We start from the raw sequence: 16,923 nt of genomic DNA, 5'->3' as shown, positions 1-16,923 counted from the left end.
CTAACTTACATATGTGATCCAAGGTTTGGAGCAGAAATCCCCCTGCCTCCTGGACATCTCTGCTGCATATCCTGCAGGCATCTCAAACAATACCTATTCAAAACTGGGCACTGGGCATCCTTTCCTGGTCTCTGCCCTCCCCAGTACATCTGTCCCAGTGAAGGGCCCCTTTGTGTCTGGGACAACTCCCTTGGTCTACTGGTCCTGAGACTAGGTGACAGACTTCTCTACATACACAGGGCACCCAGTTCCCTTCGGTACCCTGGGTCACACCATCCTGTCATGGATCCTGGGACATCTTCACAGCAGGAGAAGTGTTGGACTCAACTCTGTGCAGAGAGATCTCAGACGCACACTCTGGACAACGCTGTCCCAGAGGAAGGGAGCAGAAACCCTTCCATACTAGCTATATGATGATCAAGCAACTGCCACTCAAAGAGGCACCGCATCACAGACAAGTTTTTATTATCCTGCATAGAGAACCCAAGAAATATAAAAACATCTCCAGGAGAAACCCCCTCCGACTGGCCCCCTCTCTCCCTGGGTGAGCTCAGACCAGGGTAACAGGGGCTTGCAGGCTACCTCTGTCCAGTGAACAAGTTCCATATAAAAATAGATCTGTAGAGGGCTCCCAGAGAGCCACTGCCCACACCACACCTGTGCAGGACCGAGGCCTGGGACCCATCGGGATTCTGGGACCTCACTCCTCAGTGGAGGGGAGATCTACCCTGGACACCGAAGTCTTGCCAACACAGCCAGGGGCCCTACTGCAGGAACAGCTGGGGTAGGCAGAGGAGACTTTGCCCTGCAGAGAATGACTGATGTGGCTGGAGATGGGGATGAGGCTCCATCCACCCAAGAAGGGAAGCTGGTCCCCATATCCCCTGGATGCTGGTCTGGGCTTCCTAGGAGGGGTGGGGTGGGGAAGGCAGATCCTGGAGGGCACCTGGCCGGGGGCTCCCCCAACCCTGACAAAGGTGGTAGCAACATATTGGTCTCCCCGGTACTCCCAAAGTCACTGAGCTGGGGCGGGTGCTCAGGAGACGGGGAGGCAGGGGGCTGGGGGAGATTCCAAGAGGTGGGGAGCTGCTGCTGGCAGGGTGAGGCCAAAGGCACAGCTGTAAGTCATGTCCCCCACCTCGAGGTGCTCTGCAAAGACGCCCTGTACCTTCCCACCTCTGGGCTTTTTCTCATGCTAGCCTCTCTGCCTGGACTCACCTTGTCTGAGGCCTGCCATCTTGCCTGCCTAACACTCCACCCACCCCAAGGAAAGAACCTCCCCTCTCCCGCCCGCAAGGCCCTGCTCAACTTAATCTCAACTTCACACATGGAGAGTGGGCATCTCCCCCTCCAGCCTACCCACCCACTGACCCAGATGGCTGCTGGGGGCCCTGAGCACTGGTGGATGATGCTCTGGAATGACTTCTCAGTACCTGAGCTCTTCTCCTGGGCTAGTCTGAACCCCTGCAAGGGCAGGCTGTGTGTCTCTTTCACCTCCTTCCGCTACTCCTGTCTCCTTCTTCCTGCACCATCCCACCCCACCCACACACCGCCAAGCAGAGCAGACAAGTGTCAGGGGTGGCCTGGACAAACTCAGCCCCTGTAGCCCTACCGAGATCCAGCTGCCTTCCTGTCATCCTACAAAAGCCCTGGCACCCTGACCCCCACCATTCCTAGGGTCCCTTGCGGATAAGAAACTCTGCGGTGGGCTCAGCACAACCACTTCTGCCAGGGTTCCACAGAAGTCAGAGCGGGGAGGGGCGGGCTCCATGGAAGGCTGCGTAGTGCCCAAGTCACGGAGCTGGCTGGAGGGGGGTCGCTTCCAGAGTCCCCTCGGGCTGTACAGGGAAGTGGTGGTGCCATAGGGCAGAACCAAGTACTCTCTCTCCAGAGCCAGCCTCGTCCCTGGACTGGGTTCTGACCCCAGCTCTGACCCTGATTCCTCACTTGGCTTCAGTTTCCCCCATCTAGGGGTTAGACCAGCCTGTATAAGAGAGAGGACCCGTCTCTGAGTCTCCTCTTCACCCTCATCAAGGCTGGAGAGAAAAGCTCTTGGGTCCCTGGGGAGATAGGCCTTCATGCTTTTCCCAGATGTCCTGGCCACTGAGTTCATAAAAAGAATGCACACGAGGGCCTCCTGGGGCCTCAGGGAGCACCAGGGCCTTTGTGGTCTGGCCTGGCTCTTGGGTGTCAGCCCCTGAGCTCAGCACCATCTTTGCCTGCCTGGGCCTTGGCCAGCATCCAGTCAGCCCCGCCAAGGCACAGGAAGTTGAGAATGATGCGACTCCGGCCCCGCCCCCGACGCCTGAGCCACCAGGCAGCTGCGGTCACTGCCAGGTGGAAGAAGAGCACCCCAGGACCCATGCTGTCTGACTGGTCACTGGGTCTGTGGGAAAAGGGAGCATCCCACGGGGTAGGTCCCAGCCCCCAGTGGGTACAAATGGCAGTTGGGCATGGGCCAGGCAATCTCAACCCACTGTCTTCACTCCCATCCCTGCTCCAGCTCTTCTCTGAGACCCTGAATTTCCTCCTGCTGTTATCTCAGGGGTCCTCCCTAGAGATCTGAACCTCTTTTCAGGGACACTGAGTTGGCCAAGGTGTTCAGACTGGTGGAAATGGGAGGAGCAGGCAGTGAAGCGGGGAAGCTGCGGCCTCACACCAGATCTGGGCCCAAGCGAGGAAGACGGCGCTCCCTCCCACTGCTGGAGCACAGCTCGCCACGGTCCTTGGGCAGGGCTGGGGGTCTGGACCCCCACTAGAGTCCCGCCTTGGAAGAAGCGGGGCCACTCACACCTGCACCCCCTGGCCCTGCAGCTGGAGCACTCGTGCCTGCAGGGCACCGATCCCGCTAAGGAGGGCCTCTCGATGTTCAGCCGAAGAGATGCCCAGGCTCACCAGGTCCCTGAAACAAAGGCTGGTCACACAGGCCGGCTTGACCCCAACTTCTGTTCCTCCCACGAAGGCCCTCCACTCTCCCTCCCCTTTTCTGGACAAGTCAGGGCTCCCCAAGATAGTCAGGGGCAGGGTCCCTGGAATCCCCCAGCCCTAGCCTTGACCTTGGTGCCTTGGACTCACTGGGCGGTCATCTCGGCCACAGCCTCCAGGCTCCCGTAGCCAGCAGCTGCGAAGCTGTCCTTGTAGCGGCACAGGTCCAGGGCCTCCAGCCACGCGCCCACAGAGCCAAAGGAGGGGAAGGTGGAGAAGGCACGGTCCGCTAGCGGGGTGGGAGGCCTGAGGGTCAGAGGAGCTGTGCTCAACCAACAGCTGGGATCTGGGCCCAGACCTGGTGGCCTCCCGAGGAGAGGCCAGCTGAGGGTGGACAGGAGAAGAGGAAGGTAACCGGGCCCCAGGGCTGAACCCGGCTCACAGGGGCACTGTGCATTCCCGCAGAGGCGAGGGCTTCAGGCTCTTCAGGCATGTGGAGGCAGAGCCAGCTAAAGGTATGGGAGTATCTGGAACAATCTAGGGTAGGACATGCCTAGGACTGGTTGGTGGCTCATATTTGGAACAATGAATATTAATTTCACATATTTGATTCATTGGAACTACAGATGTGTTAGGGCTATTACCAAGTCTGTTTCTCCAGTCAGAGGCCATTGCACCCAGGGATGTGGGCAAAATCCAGGAGAAGCAGAAGTGACAGGACAGATGTGCAGTGAGGTGGGCCTGGGCAGATGGGAGGCTACAGCCCTCCGGGGCAATAGGGTGAGCAATCGCTCCTGGACAGGTAGTGGGGTGGGTGGAGGTGGTGGGTTTGCACTTGCAACATGCAGGGAGGCCCTCCGTGGGCAGATGAGAGGCCGGGGGTCCCACGTGGGAACATACCTGGGACAGGTGGTTGGGGCACACTTGGGGGGCTCTGGGTCCTGCACCATCTTGCTCAGGATGCTGTGGATCTGGGAGAACCTGGGCCGCTCACCTGGGTCCTTCTGCCAGCAGTCAAGCATTAGTCGGTGCAGCAGAGTGGGACAGTTCCTGGGGGGTGGCAGCCGAAAGCCATCCTCCACAGCCTTGATCACCTGGGCCATGGGGGTGGAGAGCAGAGAGGAGGCTCTGGGTTCCCCCAGCACACCATGCACACACACACACACACACACACACACACACACACACACACATGCACACATTGCAAGGAGAACTCGGGCAGTGGCCAGGCAGAACCAGACACAAGCAGAAGAAGAGGGGCCTGGGACAGGAAGGCTGAGGGTCAATGGGCAGAGGCCAGGGAGCTGGAGCCCGAGGTGAGGAGGTCGGAAGGCCTGGAGCTGAAGCCACAATTACTCACGTCTTGGCCAGACATGTCCCAGTAAGGCCGCTCCCCAAAGGCCATCACCTCCCACATGACGATGCCGAAGCTCCACACGTCACTGGCAGAGCTGAAGTGGCCAAACTGAAGTGTCTCAGGGGCGGCCCACAGCGCCGGGCTCCGGCCACTCTGTAGGGGCGGGCAGGTCAGGGGTAAGGAGGAACTGGGTCACACACAGGTTTCCCCACCACGCCGAGTCGCAGATCCAGCCCTGCGTGTCATCCTCCCAGGCAACCCCTAACCCCAGCCTCACATCTGAGAAAGGCAGACACACTGATTTCAAGGCAGGGTACCCTCTGACATTTATTCCAAGACCAACTAGGCGGAGCGGCAGGGAAGGGAATGGAAGTGGGGAGCTAGGGGCTCCAGGGCAGCTTGGTGGGAAACAGGTGGTGCAGGCAGGCTCAGCTGGGGGAGGGCGCCCTCACCATGGTGGTGTAGACAGCCTCTGCTCGGTCCCGGGGGCCACGCCCAAAGCCAGAGATCTTGCAGACAAGGTCGCTGCTGACCAGCACACGGCGAGCTGCCAGGCCCCGGTGAACGTAGCCCATCTCTGACAGATACTTCATGGCTGATGCCAGCCCAGGCAGCAACCCCATCAGCTGCCCAGCCATCAGCTGTCCCTCGTGCCGCTGCAAAGGGAGGAGACAGAGGCCAGGGCTGTGGGCTTGGATTCCCTGGTGTTGTGTGACACCACGGTGGTCACCTAGCTCTCACTGTGCTTTACAATGTGACCACAGGTCAGCCCAGCCAGTGGGGATGATGCCAATTCCAAGCCCTACCAAAGAGAAAAGTGGAGGACCCCTGCCTGCTTTACAGAATAAAGTTGTCATCGGCAGCCCCAGGGCCACTCACCCTGAGGAAGCCGTCCAGGGCCCCATGGCTCATGTACTCGGTGACGATCATCAAGGTGCTTCCTGTGCCCAGGGATGGGAACACACATGCTAAGTTGCCTGCTCACCCTCCACCCTGTACACACACAAGTTTCCCCACTAGGGCCCCAGACTGGGCCTCAAGAGCCGGAGGCAGCACCAAGCCCCCAATCTCAGCACCCTCCTGCCCTGCCCAGGGCCCCCTAAGCCAAGGAACAAAAGAGGAGACATCCGTAGGGGATAAAGGTCAAGGTCAGGAGCTGCAACAAGCTTGCTAAGGAAGATCACTCAAGGGCAAGGGGACCCACCCCCTAGAGTATCACAGGTCAGAAAGGTCACTCTGAGCCAGAGTGGCCACTCTAGGAGAAGGGCCACCCTGGGTCAGTGAAAGCTGAGGCCGCTGGCTGAAGTTCCCTCCCACGGCTGAGGGAAGGACCTGGAGGGGCAGGGGCACCCCAACTCCCACCCCATCATTACCACCCCCCATACCCGGGGCAGCAGGAAGAGGGGCACCAGGCCCTACCTCGGGTGACAACACCCTCCAGCCGCACGATATGGCTATGGTCAAACTGGCCCAGCGTGAGGGCCTCGGCCAGGAAGCTGAGCCTCTGTGAGTCGGAGGCACTGTCCCTCAGTGTGTGCACGGCTACGGGCAGCTCCTGGCGGCCAGGGAGCTGCAGGCAGCCACAGCACAGCTCCCCAAACCGCCCTGTGGAGAAACAGCGTGACTCTGACTAGCCTGGCCAACACGGCAAAACACATAAGTTAACCAGGCGTGGTGGCGCATGCCTGTAATCCCAGCTACTTCGGAAACTGAGGCAGGAAAATCACTTGAACCCAGGAGGTGGAGGTTGCAGTAAGCTGAGATTGTGCCACTGAACTTTAGACTGGGCAACAGAGCAAGACTCCATCTCAAACAAAAAAAAAAATAAAGAAAGAAAAAAAGTGACTCCAGATCATAGACTCTTTCCAATTTAAATCCTGGTAAACAGAGTAGCAGTGTGACCTGGAATTCCAACTCTTCCCCTCTCTTGGCCTCAGTCTCCTCTGTGAAATGAGGATTCCTCCCTGCCTTCCTCAGTTGGGGGAGGTTTCCAAGACTTAAAGAAGGGACGTGGCACATGCCAGTGTGCCAACAGCCATCAAACCCCATGTGACCCAGGATAGATGGCGACGACATGTATTCTGCCACCCTGCCCCTTTCCAGCTTCTGTCCAGCAGGTCTGGAGACAGTGTCAGGGAATAATGTCAGGTTCCCCGCGAAAGCAGCTGCTGTCTCTGAGCACAGGGGTTGAGGATTTGCAGTCAGGAAGAAAGGCCAGCAGGAGTCTGGCCCTTAGAGGGCAAGCACCAACAGCCAGCCCCTGTGGGGAGTACTGGGAGGTCCCCACAACAGCCCCCAGGAGGCAGATATCATGCCCATGTCACAGATGAGAAACTGAGGCTCTGAGCAAAAGAGGGACATGCCCCTGATCATGAGGAGGTCAGTGGAAGAGCCAGGACTAGAACTCAGGTATGCCTGGACCCCAGGCTTGCAAAGGCCCTTCCCCCCTGCCACATGAATGCCTGGGACTAAACTGCCAGTGGCAGTGTGCAGAGGTCATGGAGGGACCTTGAGGACCGGGAGAGGGTCACAGACCTTCTGCCACCCTCTTCCCTGTAATCAGCCAAGGCAGGGACTTTCTGGGTGGAGGGTGGGCTTGGTGTGGAGGCAGGGTTTCCAGGCAGGGACTTGGGTGGAGGTGGGCTTCAGGATAGAGGTGTGGACAGAGTGGGGGCATGGCCTGTAGAGTAAGTGGGGCTTCCACATGGGGACAAGGTTTCCTGGGCACCCAGCTTGCCTGCTCCAAGGCTCCTCTCCAGCGTGACGCTTTTCACATCCAGCTCCTTGGCGAACAGATGCACAGCCTGCAGTGGGTCCCCACAGCTCTGGGGGTCCAGGAATGTGCGACGTGTAGGGACTTTGACTGGGAGAGAAAGAGATGAGCCTAGGGAAAGGGGCCACCATCGCTGGGGCGGACACAGGGGCTCATGCAGTGGAGCTAGGTCAAGGGCGGAGGAGTAAGGCAGGGTGGAGCCCACCCCTCCCCAGCCAGGCCCAGCCAACTCACAGTGGAAATACAGCTCCTCTTCATCATGGGCATCTCCTCCTCCTTTGCCATAGCTGCAGGGCCTGGCAGGAAGTTCAGGGTCATTCTTTCAGCCAGGCTGCCCCAGCCCTTCCCACTGCAGAGCATTGAAGGCAGCACCTCTTTGTCCCTTCAAAAGACAAGGTCTGTGCCCTGGGGGAGGGACCTTCTTGTCCAGCTGGTTGAAAAACTTCTCTGTGGTTTGACTACCTCCCCATAGCACAGATACAACTTAGCCCTAGACCAAACCCTCACCACTGCCACCCTTCCCAGTTACCTGCACACAGTGAAAATGATTGCAACTCCAGAGGCACCCAATCCATACCCTGACTGCAGCCCCCAGCTGCCCCCACCTGCGGTTCTGTGAAAGTGTGAATAAGGCAAGCAGACCCAGCACTCAGGGCAGCTTCTGGTCTGGTCAGGAAAACAAACACGGAGAGTTAGCCATAAGCCCACTCATCAGTGCCGACATAGGAGAAGGGTGGTGTACTGTGGGGACATGGGACAGACAGGCCTGACCTGATTCAAGGTCACTGTGGATGGCTTCCCGAGACAGAGGCAGCCAAGGGCCAAAGGACTGCATCACAGTCAACAAAGCCATAGGCTGGCACTTGGGTTCCCCCAGGGGTGGGGCCTTACTGGCCCAGATAAAGACTTCGGCTTTTATTCTGGGAGCAGAGGAGAGCCCCTGTGGGGTTTAAGCAGAGGAGTGCGGTGATTTGATTTATACTTTAGAAAGAGCTCCAGTTGCAGGGTGGAAGCTGCCGCTGGAGTCACCACAGGGGACGAGCTGGCAGTGGTTCTGCCATGGGGTCCACATGGGCATGGAGAGAGGCAGGGGACTCCAGTGACAGGTAGGTGACAGGGACCACAGGACTGAGAGGCGGCCGGATGGCAAAAAGGAAGAGGGACAAGTTGCCCACAGAGTTTATGGCGGTGCCATTTACTGGGACGAGGAGACTGAAAGTTCACATTTAGACATCTGAGTTTGTGGGCCTGGGGAATAAGCAGGAAAGATAAGAAGGGAGTTCAACGTGTATGAGTCTGGAGCTTGGAAGAGAGGCCTGCTCTGCAGATACAAATCAGGAGCCACAAGCATGGCCCAGGGAGAGGATGGAGCCTGAGAAGAGGGACTAGGAACAAGTCTGAGAAACCCCAACAAGCAGGCTAGAGGAAGGAAGAGGGAGGACAGTACAAAAGAACCGCCAGAGGAACAGGAGAGAGCGGGGACATGGGGGGCGCTCTGGAGGCGATACTGCGGTTCACAGGGATCAAGGACAGAGAAAGTAGAGAGGTGGTGAGAGAGGTCACATAAAGGTACAAGGAGGAGAGACCAAGGGAGGAGTCTCCAAAGTTTTCACAGGAGAGATGATGGCGTGTAGATATAGATGGGAAGGAGGAGCAAGGCTGTCACACAGGGGGAGGTGGCCACCAAAGGGTGTTGACAACCTGGGCTGGGAACCTGACCACACGAACCTGCTTCCGAGCTCCTCCACCCCGTAGCTGTGTGACTGGGTGGCTCAGTTTTCTCTTTAATAAAATCAGAATAAAGCTAGGCCTGCCAGACAGCAGGCTGTCAGACAGCTCACCAAGGCTCCACACATATCCCCTGTTATGTGGGGCAGAGGGGGACGTTAGGAGTAATAGTGACAAGATGGCAAAAGGGTGGAGTTCAGTCATAGGTGGAAGGATTGCTCCTGGCTGGGAGGATCACCTCCTCTAGAGAAAAGGGGGTGAGGATGGGTGCAGAAGCAGGCACGTTTGTGGGCTGGGTGGTGAGAAGTCCAGGGGCCAGTGATGAGGCTAAAGACCAGGTGTGACAGGTGTGACTGAGAGAGCAAGCTGCAAAGACAGGGTGTCTGCAGGCCAAGAGTGGAACTGGATTAAGTACTGGGGTGAGGTCGGGCATGGTGGCTCACGCCTATAATCCCAGCACTTTGGGAGACCAAGGGTGATGGATCACCTGAGGTCAGGAGTTCGAGACCAGCCTGGCCAACATGGTGAAACCCCATCTCTACTAAAAATAAAAAAAAAAAAAAAAAAATTAGCGGATATGGTGGCACAGGCTTGTAGTCCCAGCTACTCAGAAGTCTGAGGCAAAAGAATCACTTGAACGGGGGAGGCAGAGGCTGCAGTGAGCTGAGATCACGTCACTGCACTCCAGCCTGGGTGACAAGAGCAAGACTCCATCTAAAAAAAAAAAAAAGTATTGATGTGAAGCATTCTAGGGGGATGGTCAGGAGGAACAGAAGGGATGATCCTCGGGAACGAGAAGTCAAAGAACCGAGAGGCAAGCAGGGGGACAGGCTGTCCAGCAGCTACGGAAGTCACCCAAGGTGGTGACAGGGCTTCCATGAATGAGGGGCAACATCCAGGAGAGATGCGTGGAGATGAGGTGGGGAAGGCTGAATGGATGGAGGAGCGAAAGAGGGTACATGGTGAGGAGAGGAGAAAAGCTTCCACTGGACCACATGGCTGAGTGAGAAGTGGGCAAGCCAGGGTAGACTGGACAGGAGGGAAATTGGAGGTGAGGGACCACGGCGCAGAGCAGGTTGGCCTAAGAGGCCTGCCTGGCTGGGACATGCCTGCTGGAGAAGAACGTCTCTCTACCCCTCTGCACTCCCCATTTCGGTGCAGCTGGATTTGGGGTTTGGAATCCTGCCCGGGCTTGCTCTGCCTCTGTAGGGCACCTACCTCCAGGGTGCTCCTGACCTGCAGAGCCTCTGCTTGAAAGAGGGGCTCTTGGCTTCCTTGTCTCCCTTTCCTCTTTCTGCCTCTCATAGCCCCTCAGTGCAAAGCCAGGATGAGGTACTCGCGGCACCTGTTCATCCCTGCTTTTCCAACGGAGCCAGCACAGGGACCTGCATGCTCCATGAGCAAGGAGCACTCTACTCTTGTTCTGACTTCCTGGTTCGCCTGGCCCAGGCAGAGCTGGCTCCCAGACTAGCAAGACAGTGTTCTCTCCCACTCAGTCACTTTCAGTGCCTCAATCAAGGCCAAGCAAATAGCCAGTGCCAAATGAATGCCCACTGTCCTTCCAGCCACCAGGCAGTTCCACGACACTGAGATGTGGCTCCCCAGCCCACCCACCTCTCATCTGCTTCTCCACTCCAGCCCATCTCATGCAGACTTTCCAACCTCTCCAGTCTGCTGACTTCAGCCCAGCCTGGGACCCATCTAGGACGACTCTGCCTGCAGCAGAGTGTGGCCCTGGGGAGAAGAGGGGATACATGCCAGGAGGCCTCTGCTGCCTGCAAAAGGACTAGAATCTTCTCTGAACCAGACTCAAGCCAACTCAAGCTCTAGGTCTTTCCCCTTCCTCCTAGCCCCTTTCTCTGCTCACCCTCCTGCAAGCTTCTGTCTGGTGGGAGTGGGAGGTTTCTGCTTTATGAATTGCCCTCTCTGTCCTGCTCCTCCCACACATATACATATACACAATTTCTGCCTTTTCCCCTTTTTCCTGTGTTCAAGGGCCTCAAGAGGCCCAGGGGCAGGGGCTGGGGGCCTCTGAGCGCCTCAGGAGAATCCTAATCACACTGGAGCAGCCGGAGCTTGATTCCTTCCTCGGTGATGCCTTCTGACATTTAATGAGTTAAGGCGCTAAATCCCCTTCATCCCAGAGCGGCTGAGCTAGCTGCAGTGCTGGCTGCCGCATGAGCCGTGAGTGGGGGGAGGGGCCAGACGACACACACCTGTATCTGCACAGCAGTGTGCACGAGGGTGCTGCAGATCTGCATGTGTGCAAAGCAGGCAGACAGGGATGCTGTGAGCACATGTTAATGTGCATGGGGACATGACCCACCAGGGGTCACCCAGGCTGGGCCAGCCACCTACCTCCTCCAAATGGCCAGCACACTCATCACGGAGCCCAGGACGAGGAGGGCCGAGATGGTCACTACGGTGACGACAACGGCAGGGCTCTGGTCCCTGGACCCTGAGGCAGCTGGGAGGAAAATCACGAGGTTGAGGTCGGCAGAGGACCTGGCTCCTGGGCAAGCCCCAGGGCAGACTCCTATCCTCACCCTGTAGCAGGATTCCCACAGCCTCTGCACTTGGCACAGCCACGGAGCCACCAAGGCAGTCCCACTGACCACAGTGGCACCTGAAGTCCCAAGAGCTTCCTCTGCTCCCAGGGCAGGACACCTCCAGGTCAGCCCAGCCCCTGCTCAGAGAGAGAAGCAGGAGTCCAGACAGGCGGGGCCAGGCCTCCCTCTATGCCTTTCGGATGGGCAGTGAGAGAGACTCAAAGTCACTCTGCAGGAGGAATGGCCTCTGCTCTGAGATCCCTACCCCCAGTCCAGACCATCCACCAACAATAATAAAAAGGGCTAATGGTAACAGCACCTTACTCCATTCAAGATGCTGGGCCATGTGCCTTAACTATACTGTCTTGTTTCATCATCACAATAATCCAGGAAGGTATTACTGTCTCCATCTTACAGCTGAGGAAACTGAGGTAGAGAAGTTACATAATTTGCCCAAGGTCACATGGCTAAAAAGTGGTGAACCTAAGATTTAAGCATGACTCCAAAACTCTCTGCCTGATTCCAAAGCTTCTGCTTTGAACTTTTTCCCCAAGAGAGCAGCCTAGAGGACGCATGCTCTCAGCCCTACTCATAGATCTAACCAATTGGCCTATCCAATCAATCCATCCATTCATCCAACCTACGTGCCCGGTTTGCATTAGTACTGAGGAGATGGTGATGAATCTGGAGGGGTGCATGGGCCCATGGGTGTGACAGAAACAAAAATCTTAATTGTAGAATGAAAAAAGAAACAGAAATGAGCAGAGCTGAGCAGAGGCGCAATAATTTCTTCCTAAAGCCAATGAGGAAGACTTCACAAAAAAGGTGCCATCGGAACTGGACCTGGAGGCTGGAAGGATTCCTGATGTGCTTAGATGCACACGCTGGGTCTGAAAATGGCAAGTCTTCCCATGTGGCAGGGAGACAGACTGCATGAAGGCGGAGAGTGGCAGATAGGAAGCTGGAGGGTGGGAAGATGGAGGGAACTGGGGGAGAAGAACCTGGAGGGCCTTGAGTGCTAAGCTAAGGAGTATAAGCTTTCTCCTGTGGGCAACAGGGAGCAGTGGAGAGAGTTCCTGTCCAAGAAGAAAAGGAATGAGGGTGTCTGACGAGGTGGGAGTGAGGATGCAGAAGCGGTGCTCGAGAGAGGTGAAGGTTTGGAGTAACTGTTAGGAATGGGAAGAGTACTAAGTGGCCCTGAAGGCTGAACTGAGACTGGAAAAGTACATGCCTGCAGGCAGCCTCTGCGTGGGACACGGGGAGGAGAATGGTCCAGGTCTGGGGACTAGCAGCTGGGCGCAGGAAGACGTCCAGGGAATGAGGGCTGGCAGAGTTGGGGAGTATTTCTGATGAGATCATCTGCAGAAGCTGGGTAGAGATAGATGTGAGGCCCACAGGAACTAAACGCCTGGGAGATGAGTTGGACCCAATGAGCTGTCTTTGGAATGTCACAGGGCAAGTGAGGAGGAACAAAAGAAGAGAATTAGAGGCCCAAAATTCTAAAGTCAAAGAGGGCATTTCAGAGCCCAGGGTTCCAGAGGTAAAGAGGGCCGAGGGTCTGGGCAGGGACAGAGGGGATCAGAGTTGCCAAGAGCTGTTTGAAATGAGGCATCCATGTGGACACAGAAACGGGGAGTGAGAGAAAGATGGCAGCAGGGGGCAGCCTCTGAGATGGCATTCCTACCTCCGGGTATCCACTCCCCGGGAGTGTAGGCTGGACTCACTTGTGATGAACAGAATATGGCAAGAGTATTGGGATGTCATTTCCAAGATCAGGAAACAAGACGAATGGCTTCTGTCTTGGGTGCCCTCTCCCTGGCTCACAGTCTCTGGAAGAACTGAGTGGTTGTGGTGGGCAGCCCTAAGGAGAGGCCCATGGGACAAGAAAGAGTAGGCCTCAGCAGCAGCCAGCAAGACCCTAAGCAAGGAGGCGGACTCTCCCCCAGCTAAGCCCCGAGATGATCACAGCCCCTGAGGACAGCTTGACAGCAGCCTTGAAAAAGACCCTGAATCATGGCACCTAGCTGAGAGGCACCTATATTACTGACCCGTGGAAACATGAGATTGTAGATATTTGTTGTTTTCACCTGCTAGATGCTGGGGCAACTTGTTATACAGCAATAGGTAACTAGTACAGTGGTGAAGCATAAGCCTTCACCAAGACCCTGATTTGGGGCCAGGCATGGTGACTCATGCCTGTAATCCTAACACTTTTGGAAGCCAAGACAGAAGAACTGCTTTGAGCCCAGGAGTTTGAGACCAGCCAGGGCAACATAGCAAGATTCCATCTCTATTTTTTAAAAAAGAAAAAAGATCCTGGTTTGGAAGGCAGGGGTGGTGGCTCCCATCTGTGATCCCGGCACTTTGGAAGGCCAAGTGGATCACCTGGGCCCAGGAGTTTGAAATCAGTCTGAGCAACATAGTGAGACCCCCCCAAAACTAAAAAATTAGCTAGGCATGGTGGCGAGTGCCTGTCGTCTCAGCTACTTGGAGGATCCTGGAAAGTTGGGGCTGCAGTGAACTACGATTGTGCCACCGCACTCCAGCCTGGGTGACACAGTGAGACCCTATCTCAACAACAACAACAAATCTCAACTTGGAGACATGGCTGATGGGAAACCACGCTCTGCAGATTGGCAGAACCATAGCCATGGCCACAGGAAGGGAGGCTGGGATCTCAGGAGTCTCTACTCACTGAGGGGCACCCGATAAATGGAGACTATCAGGCCTTCTTCACTGACAGCCCCCAGCTCCTGCCCCCACCATGCCCACTCCAGCCAAACCTGCCCCCTTTGTTCAGGTGGCTCCCTCTCCCCAAAATGCCTCCCTGCCCATCTGTACACATTCAAATGTTCCCCAGCTGTAATCCCTTTCTAGCACCTGGCCGAGGTCTGACACTTTTCACACTCAGGCGAGAAGTGTAGTCTTCCTTCCCAGAACTCAGAGCCCCTCAACATTTTATCTTCTCCTCCCTTCGGGCTCAGAGCTCCTCCTATCTTGGATTAGAGTCATGTAGCAGGTTGGAAAGAATTATTATCTTGACAGCTGCTGCCAGAATGGCTCTTAGGGGAAACTGCCTTTGTTCAGGAAAATATTTCCATGAGCTGCTCAGGGTAGATAGAGGTGAGATCCTGAGGGCCGGGTTAGCAGCAGGCAAAGCAACAAGCTAAACTGCTCTGCACACATCAGGGAACTGGGGAGTGGGTGAGGAGAGGAACCAGGGGAGGGAAGTAAAGGAGGAGGGAGGAAAGAACAATATTGTGGAGAAGCCAGAGATGTTTTCAGATGAGGATCTTCAATGTCCAGTTTGTGTTTGGTTTTGACAATAGCTTTATTGAGATATCATTCACATACCATGTGATTTACCCACTTAAAATGTGTAATTCTTCTTTTTTTTTTTTTTTTTTTTCCACACAGAGTCTCACTCTGTCGCCTAGGCTAGAGTGCAATGGTACCATCTTGGCTCATTGCAACCTCTGTCTCCCAAGTTTAAATGATTCTTGTGCCTCAGCCTCCCAAGTACCTGGGATTGCAGGCGCCCACCACCACACCTGGCTAATTTTTGTATTTTTAGTAAAGACGGCATTTTGCCATGATGGCCAGGCTGGTCTCAAACTCCCGACCTCAGGTGCTCCACCTGCCTCGGCCTCCCAAAGTGCTGGGATTACAGGCGTGAGCCACCGCACCCAGCCGCAATCCTTATTTGTTGTGTTTATCACTGTAACGCAACCCCTTCATGTCTGTCAACCTTCGATGAAGTCAGCATCATACTCTAAGGCCTAGTGGGGAGAGGGACAGTGTCCTGTGTTTGGGTCTCTATTCAAACTGAGTTTCTATCCAGCCGAGACATGGGTTGTAGCTGTTCAGAAACCCTTGTAGCCTCTCCTGTGAGCTCCTCCAGGACAGGCTCCCAATCTAATTCACGTTGGTGAATAGGCATTAGTCAGTGGATTCCAAAGTCATTAATTAATTAGGCTGCAATTAAACTGTTCTGCAGGCTCCCTGAACTGCGCAGATAACTCCAGATAACTCTGCCTATCTATTTGTCTCCCTGCCTCTGTCCCAGGCAGGGTTCTCTCTGTCCAGGTTCCTGTCCACTCACACACACTACTTACCCTCCCCCGGGGTCTGCACTTCAATGCTGGGGTTAAAGCTCTGGGCCTCCCAGGATGGCCCTGGGGAAGCAGCCCGGATCTGAAAGACGTAGCGGGTAGCCGGCTTCAGGTTGGTGACGGTGACTGTGGGCGCCCCTGTCCTCACCGTGGAGTAAGCCTGCTCACTCTGACCCTGGAAAGAGATCGAGAAGTGAAGCCCACCAGCACCAGACCCGCTGTTCTAGGAGAACGAAGGGTGAAAGGAGCAGGGAGGCAGGAGAAGCACATGTGGGTTGAGTGGGAAAACCCAACCCCAATCGTCTTGGGGGATCCCAGGGATCTTTTCCTTGGCTCCTTAGCCCCTGTCTTCACCACAAGCTCCCACCCACACTCAGTGGCACTTGCAGCTGAGAATAGCCCCACCTCTGCATAAGGGAAATTTTAGAGAAGACACCAGATCCTCCTTCCGGGGGAACGATAGGATGAGGGCCACCAGGGCCTGTCGGTCCAGGCTGAGCTGGGCCAGTGCCCTAGGCAGGCCTGAAGCCTCAGAGGACAGAGTGAGAGAATGAGTCTTGACCCACGATGGCCTGCAATGGCTCACAAGGCTTTTCCTTTCCTTGACGTCTGATTTTCACAACTGTCCTTCATGGCTCTGAGGACAGAAATGATTATCTTGTGTGTTTGTTTGTTTCAGAGATAAGGAAACCCAGCTCAGAGGGGTAAAGACTCCCCCAAGGCCCCAGCTGGAGCTGTCACTGATGAGCGCCTACTCAGGGCCAGCTTCTGCAGGAGACCCTTTACAAGCCCAACCTCCCGTGAGCCTCACAACAGCCCCACGGAGTCAGAATTTCCATCTCCTTTTTAGGTGAGGTTCACATCAAGGAAAGCGCCAGTGCACCCTCCGAAGCCCTGCAGAGCCTGTGCTGACTTCTCGACATCACGGTGCCCCCACTCCACCCCAACACACCTGACAATGGCATACTAGAGACACTCCTCCCATCATTTCATCCCTGCCCGCACCTTATTAGAGCCCCCGCCATATCCACAGCCCCAGAAGTTTCCTCTCCCTGCTGATAATTTGTGGCTCCAGTTCTTTGGCCATACCATTCAGGAATTGGGACAGACTTTGACCCAAGCTGGGCCAATCAGAATCTCTCTTCTAGGCCGCTCAACAGTCCATTGAAAGACAGAGAAGCAGCGGCTTTAGGACCTAGGGGGTAGGGCAGGCTAGGGGCAGGGAGGAGGAAGGAGCAATGACATTGGCTATTGGCGACACGCTATGAGCAGGCCCCTCTGCAGCACGGGCTGGACTGGTGTGTAGAGAGAGGTTGAGATTGAGATGAGAAGCATGTGGTGCCAGAGAGGGGCTGCCAGATACTGCCCCCAGGTCCAGCGGCCCAGCAGGGCTTCAGCTCGGCAGGCTCCTTGAGAGAGCCCTGAAGCCTTTCAAATATAGCCCTTTTATACTTGTTCCTTTTTTTTTTTTTTTTTTTT

The 16,923-nt window shown here is 55.8% G+C and overlaps 1 protein-coding gene across 2 annotated transcripts in view; it reads right to left on the bottom strand.

Annotated features, from left to right (window-relative positions):
- Positions 1–2,174: 2,174 nt before the first annotated feature.
- Positions 2,175–16,923, bottom strand: part of EPHA10 (EPH receptor A10) — a 46,858-nt gene continuing 32,109 nt past the window's right edge. Inside the window, exons 7-17 of one of the 2 annotated variants that reach the window (XM_017509746.2) lie at positions 15,448–15,619; positions 11,142–11,250; positions 7,290–7,351; positions 7,020–7,145; positions 5,702–5,887; positions 5,162–5,223; positions 4,735–4,938; positions 4,286–4,435; positions 3,826–4,019; positions 3,076–3,231; positions 2,175–2,902 (exon numbers count right to left, since the gene is read on the bottom strand). In XM_017509746.2, the coding sequence (XP_017365235.1) occupies positions 2,788–2,902; positions 3,076–3,231; positions 3,826–4,019; positions 4,286–4,435; positions 4,735–4,938; positions 5,162–5,223; positions 5,702–5,887; positions 7,020–7,145; positions 7,290–7,351; positions 11,142–11,250; positions 15,448–15,619 (1,536 nt within the window). In that variant the 3' untranslated portion in view covers positions 2,175–2,787. Of the gene's footprint in view, positions 2,903–3,075; positions 3,232–3,825; positions 4,020–4,285; positions 4,436–4,734; positions 4,939–5,161; positions 5,224–5,701; positions 5,888–7,019; positions 7,146–7,289; positions 7,352–11,141; positions 11,251–15,447; positions 15,620–16,923 lie in introns of those variants that run through there. The other variant, XM_037731801.1, reaches the window with a different exon arrangement.

Source organism: Cebus imitator, unplaced genomic scaffold, assembly GCF_001604975.1.
Source record: "Cebus imitator isolate Cc_AM_T3 unplaced genomic scaffold, Cebus_imitator-1.0 Scaffold420, whole genome shotgun sequence".
Taxonomy (NCBI): Eukaryota; Metazoa; Chordata; class Mammalia; order Primates; family Cebidae; genus Cebus; species Cebus imitator.
The sequence above is the reverse complement of the archived record's forward strand: the minus strand, read 5'-3'. Positions and strand labels throughout refer to the sequence as shown.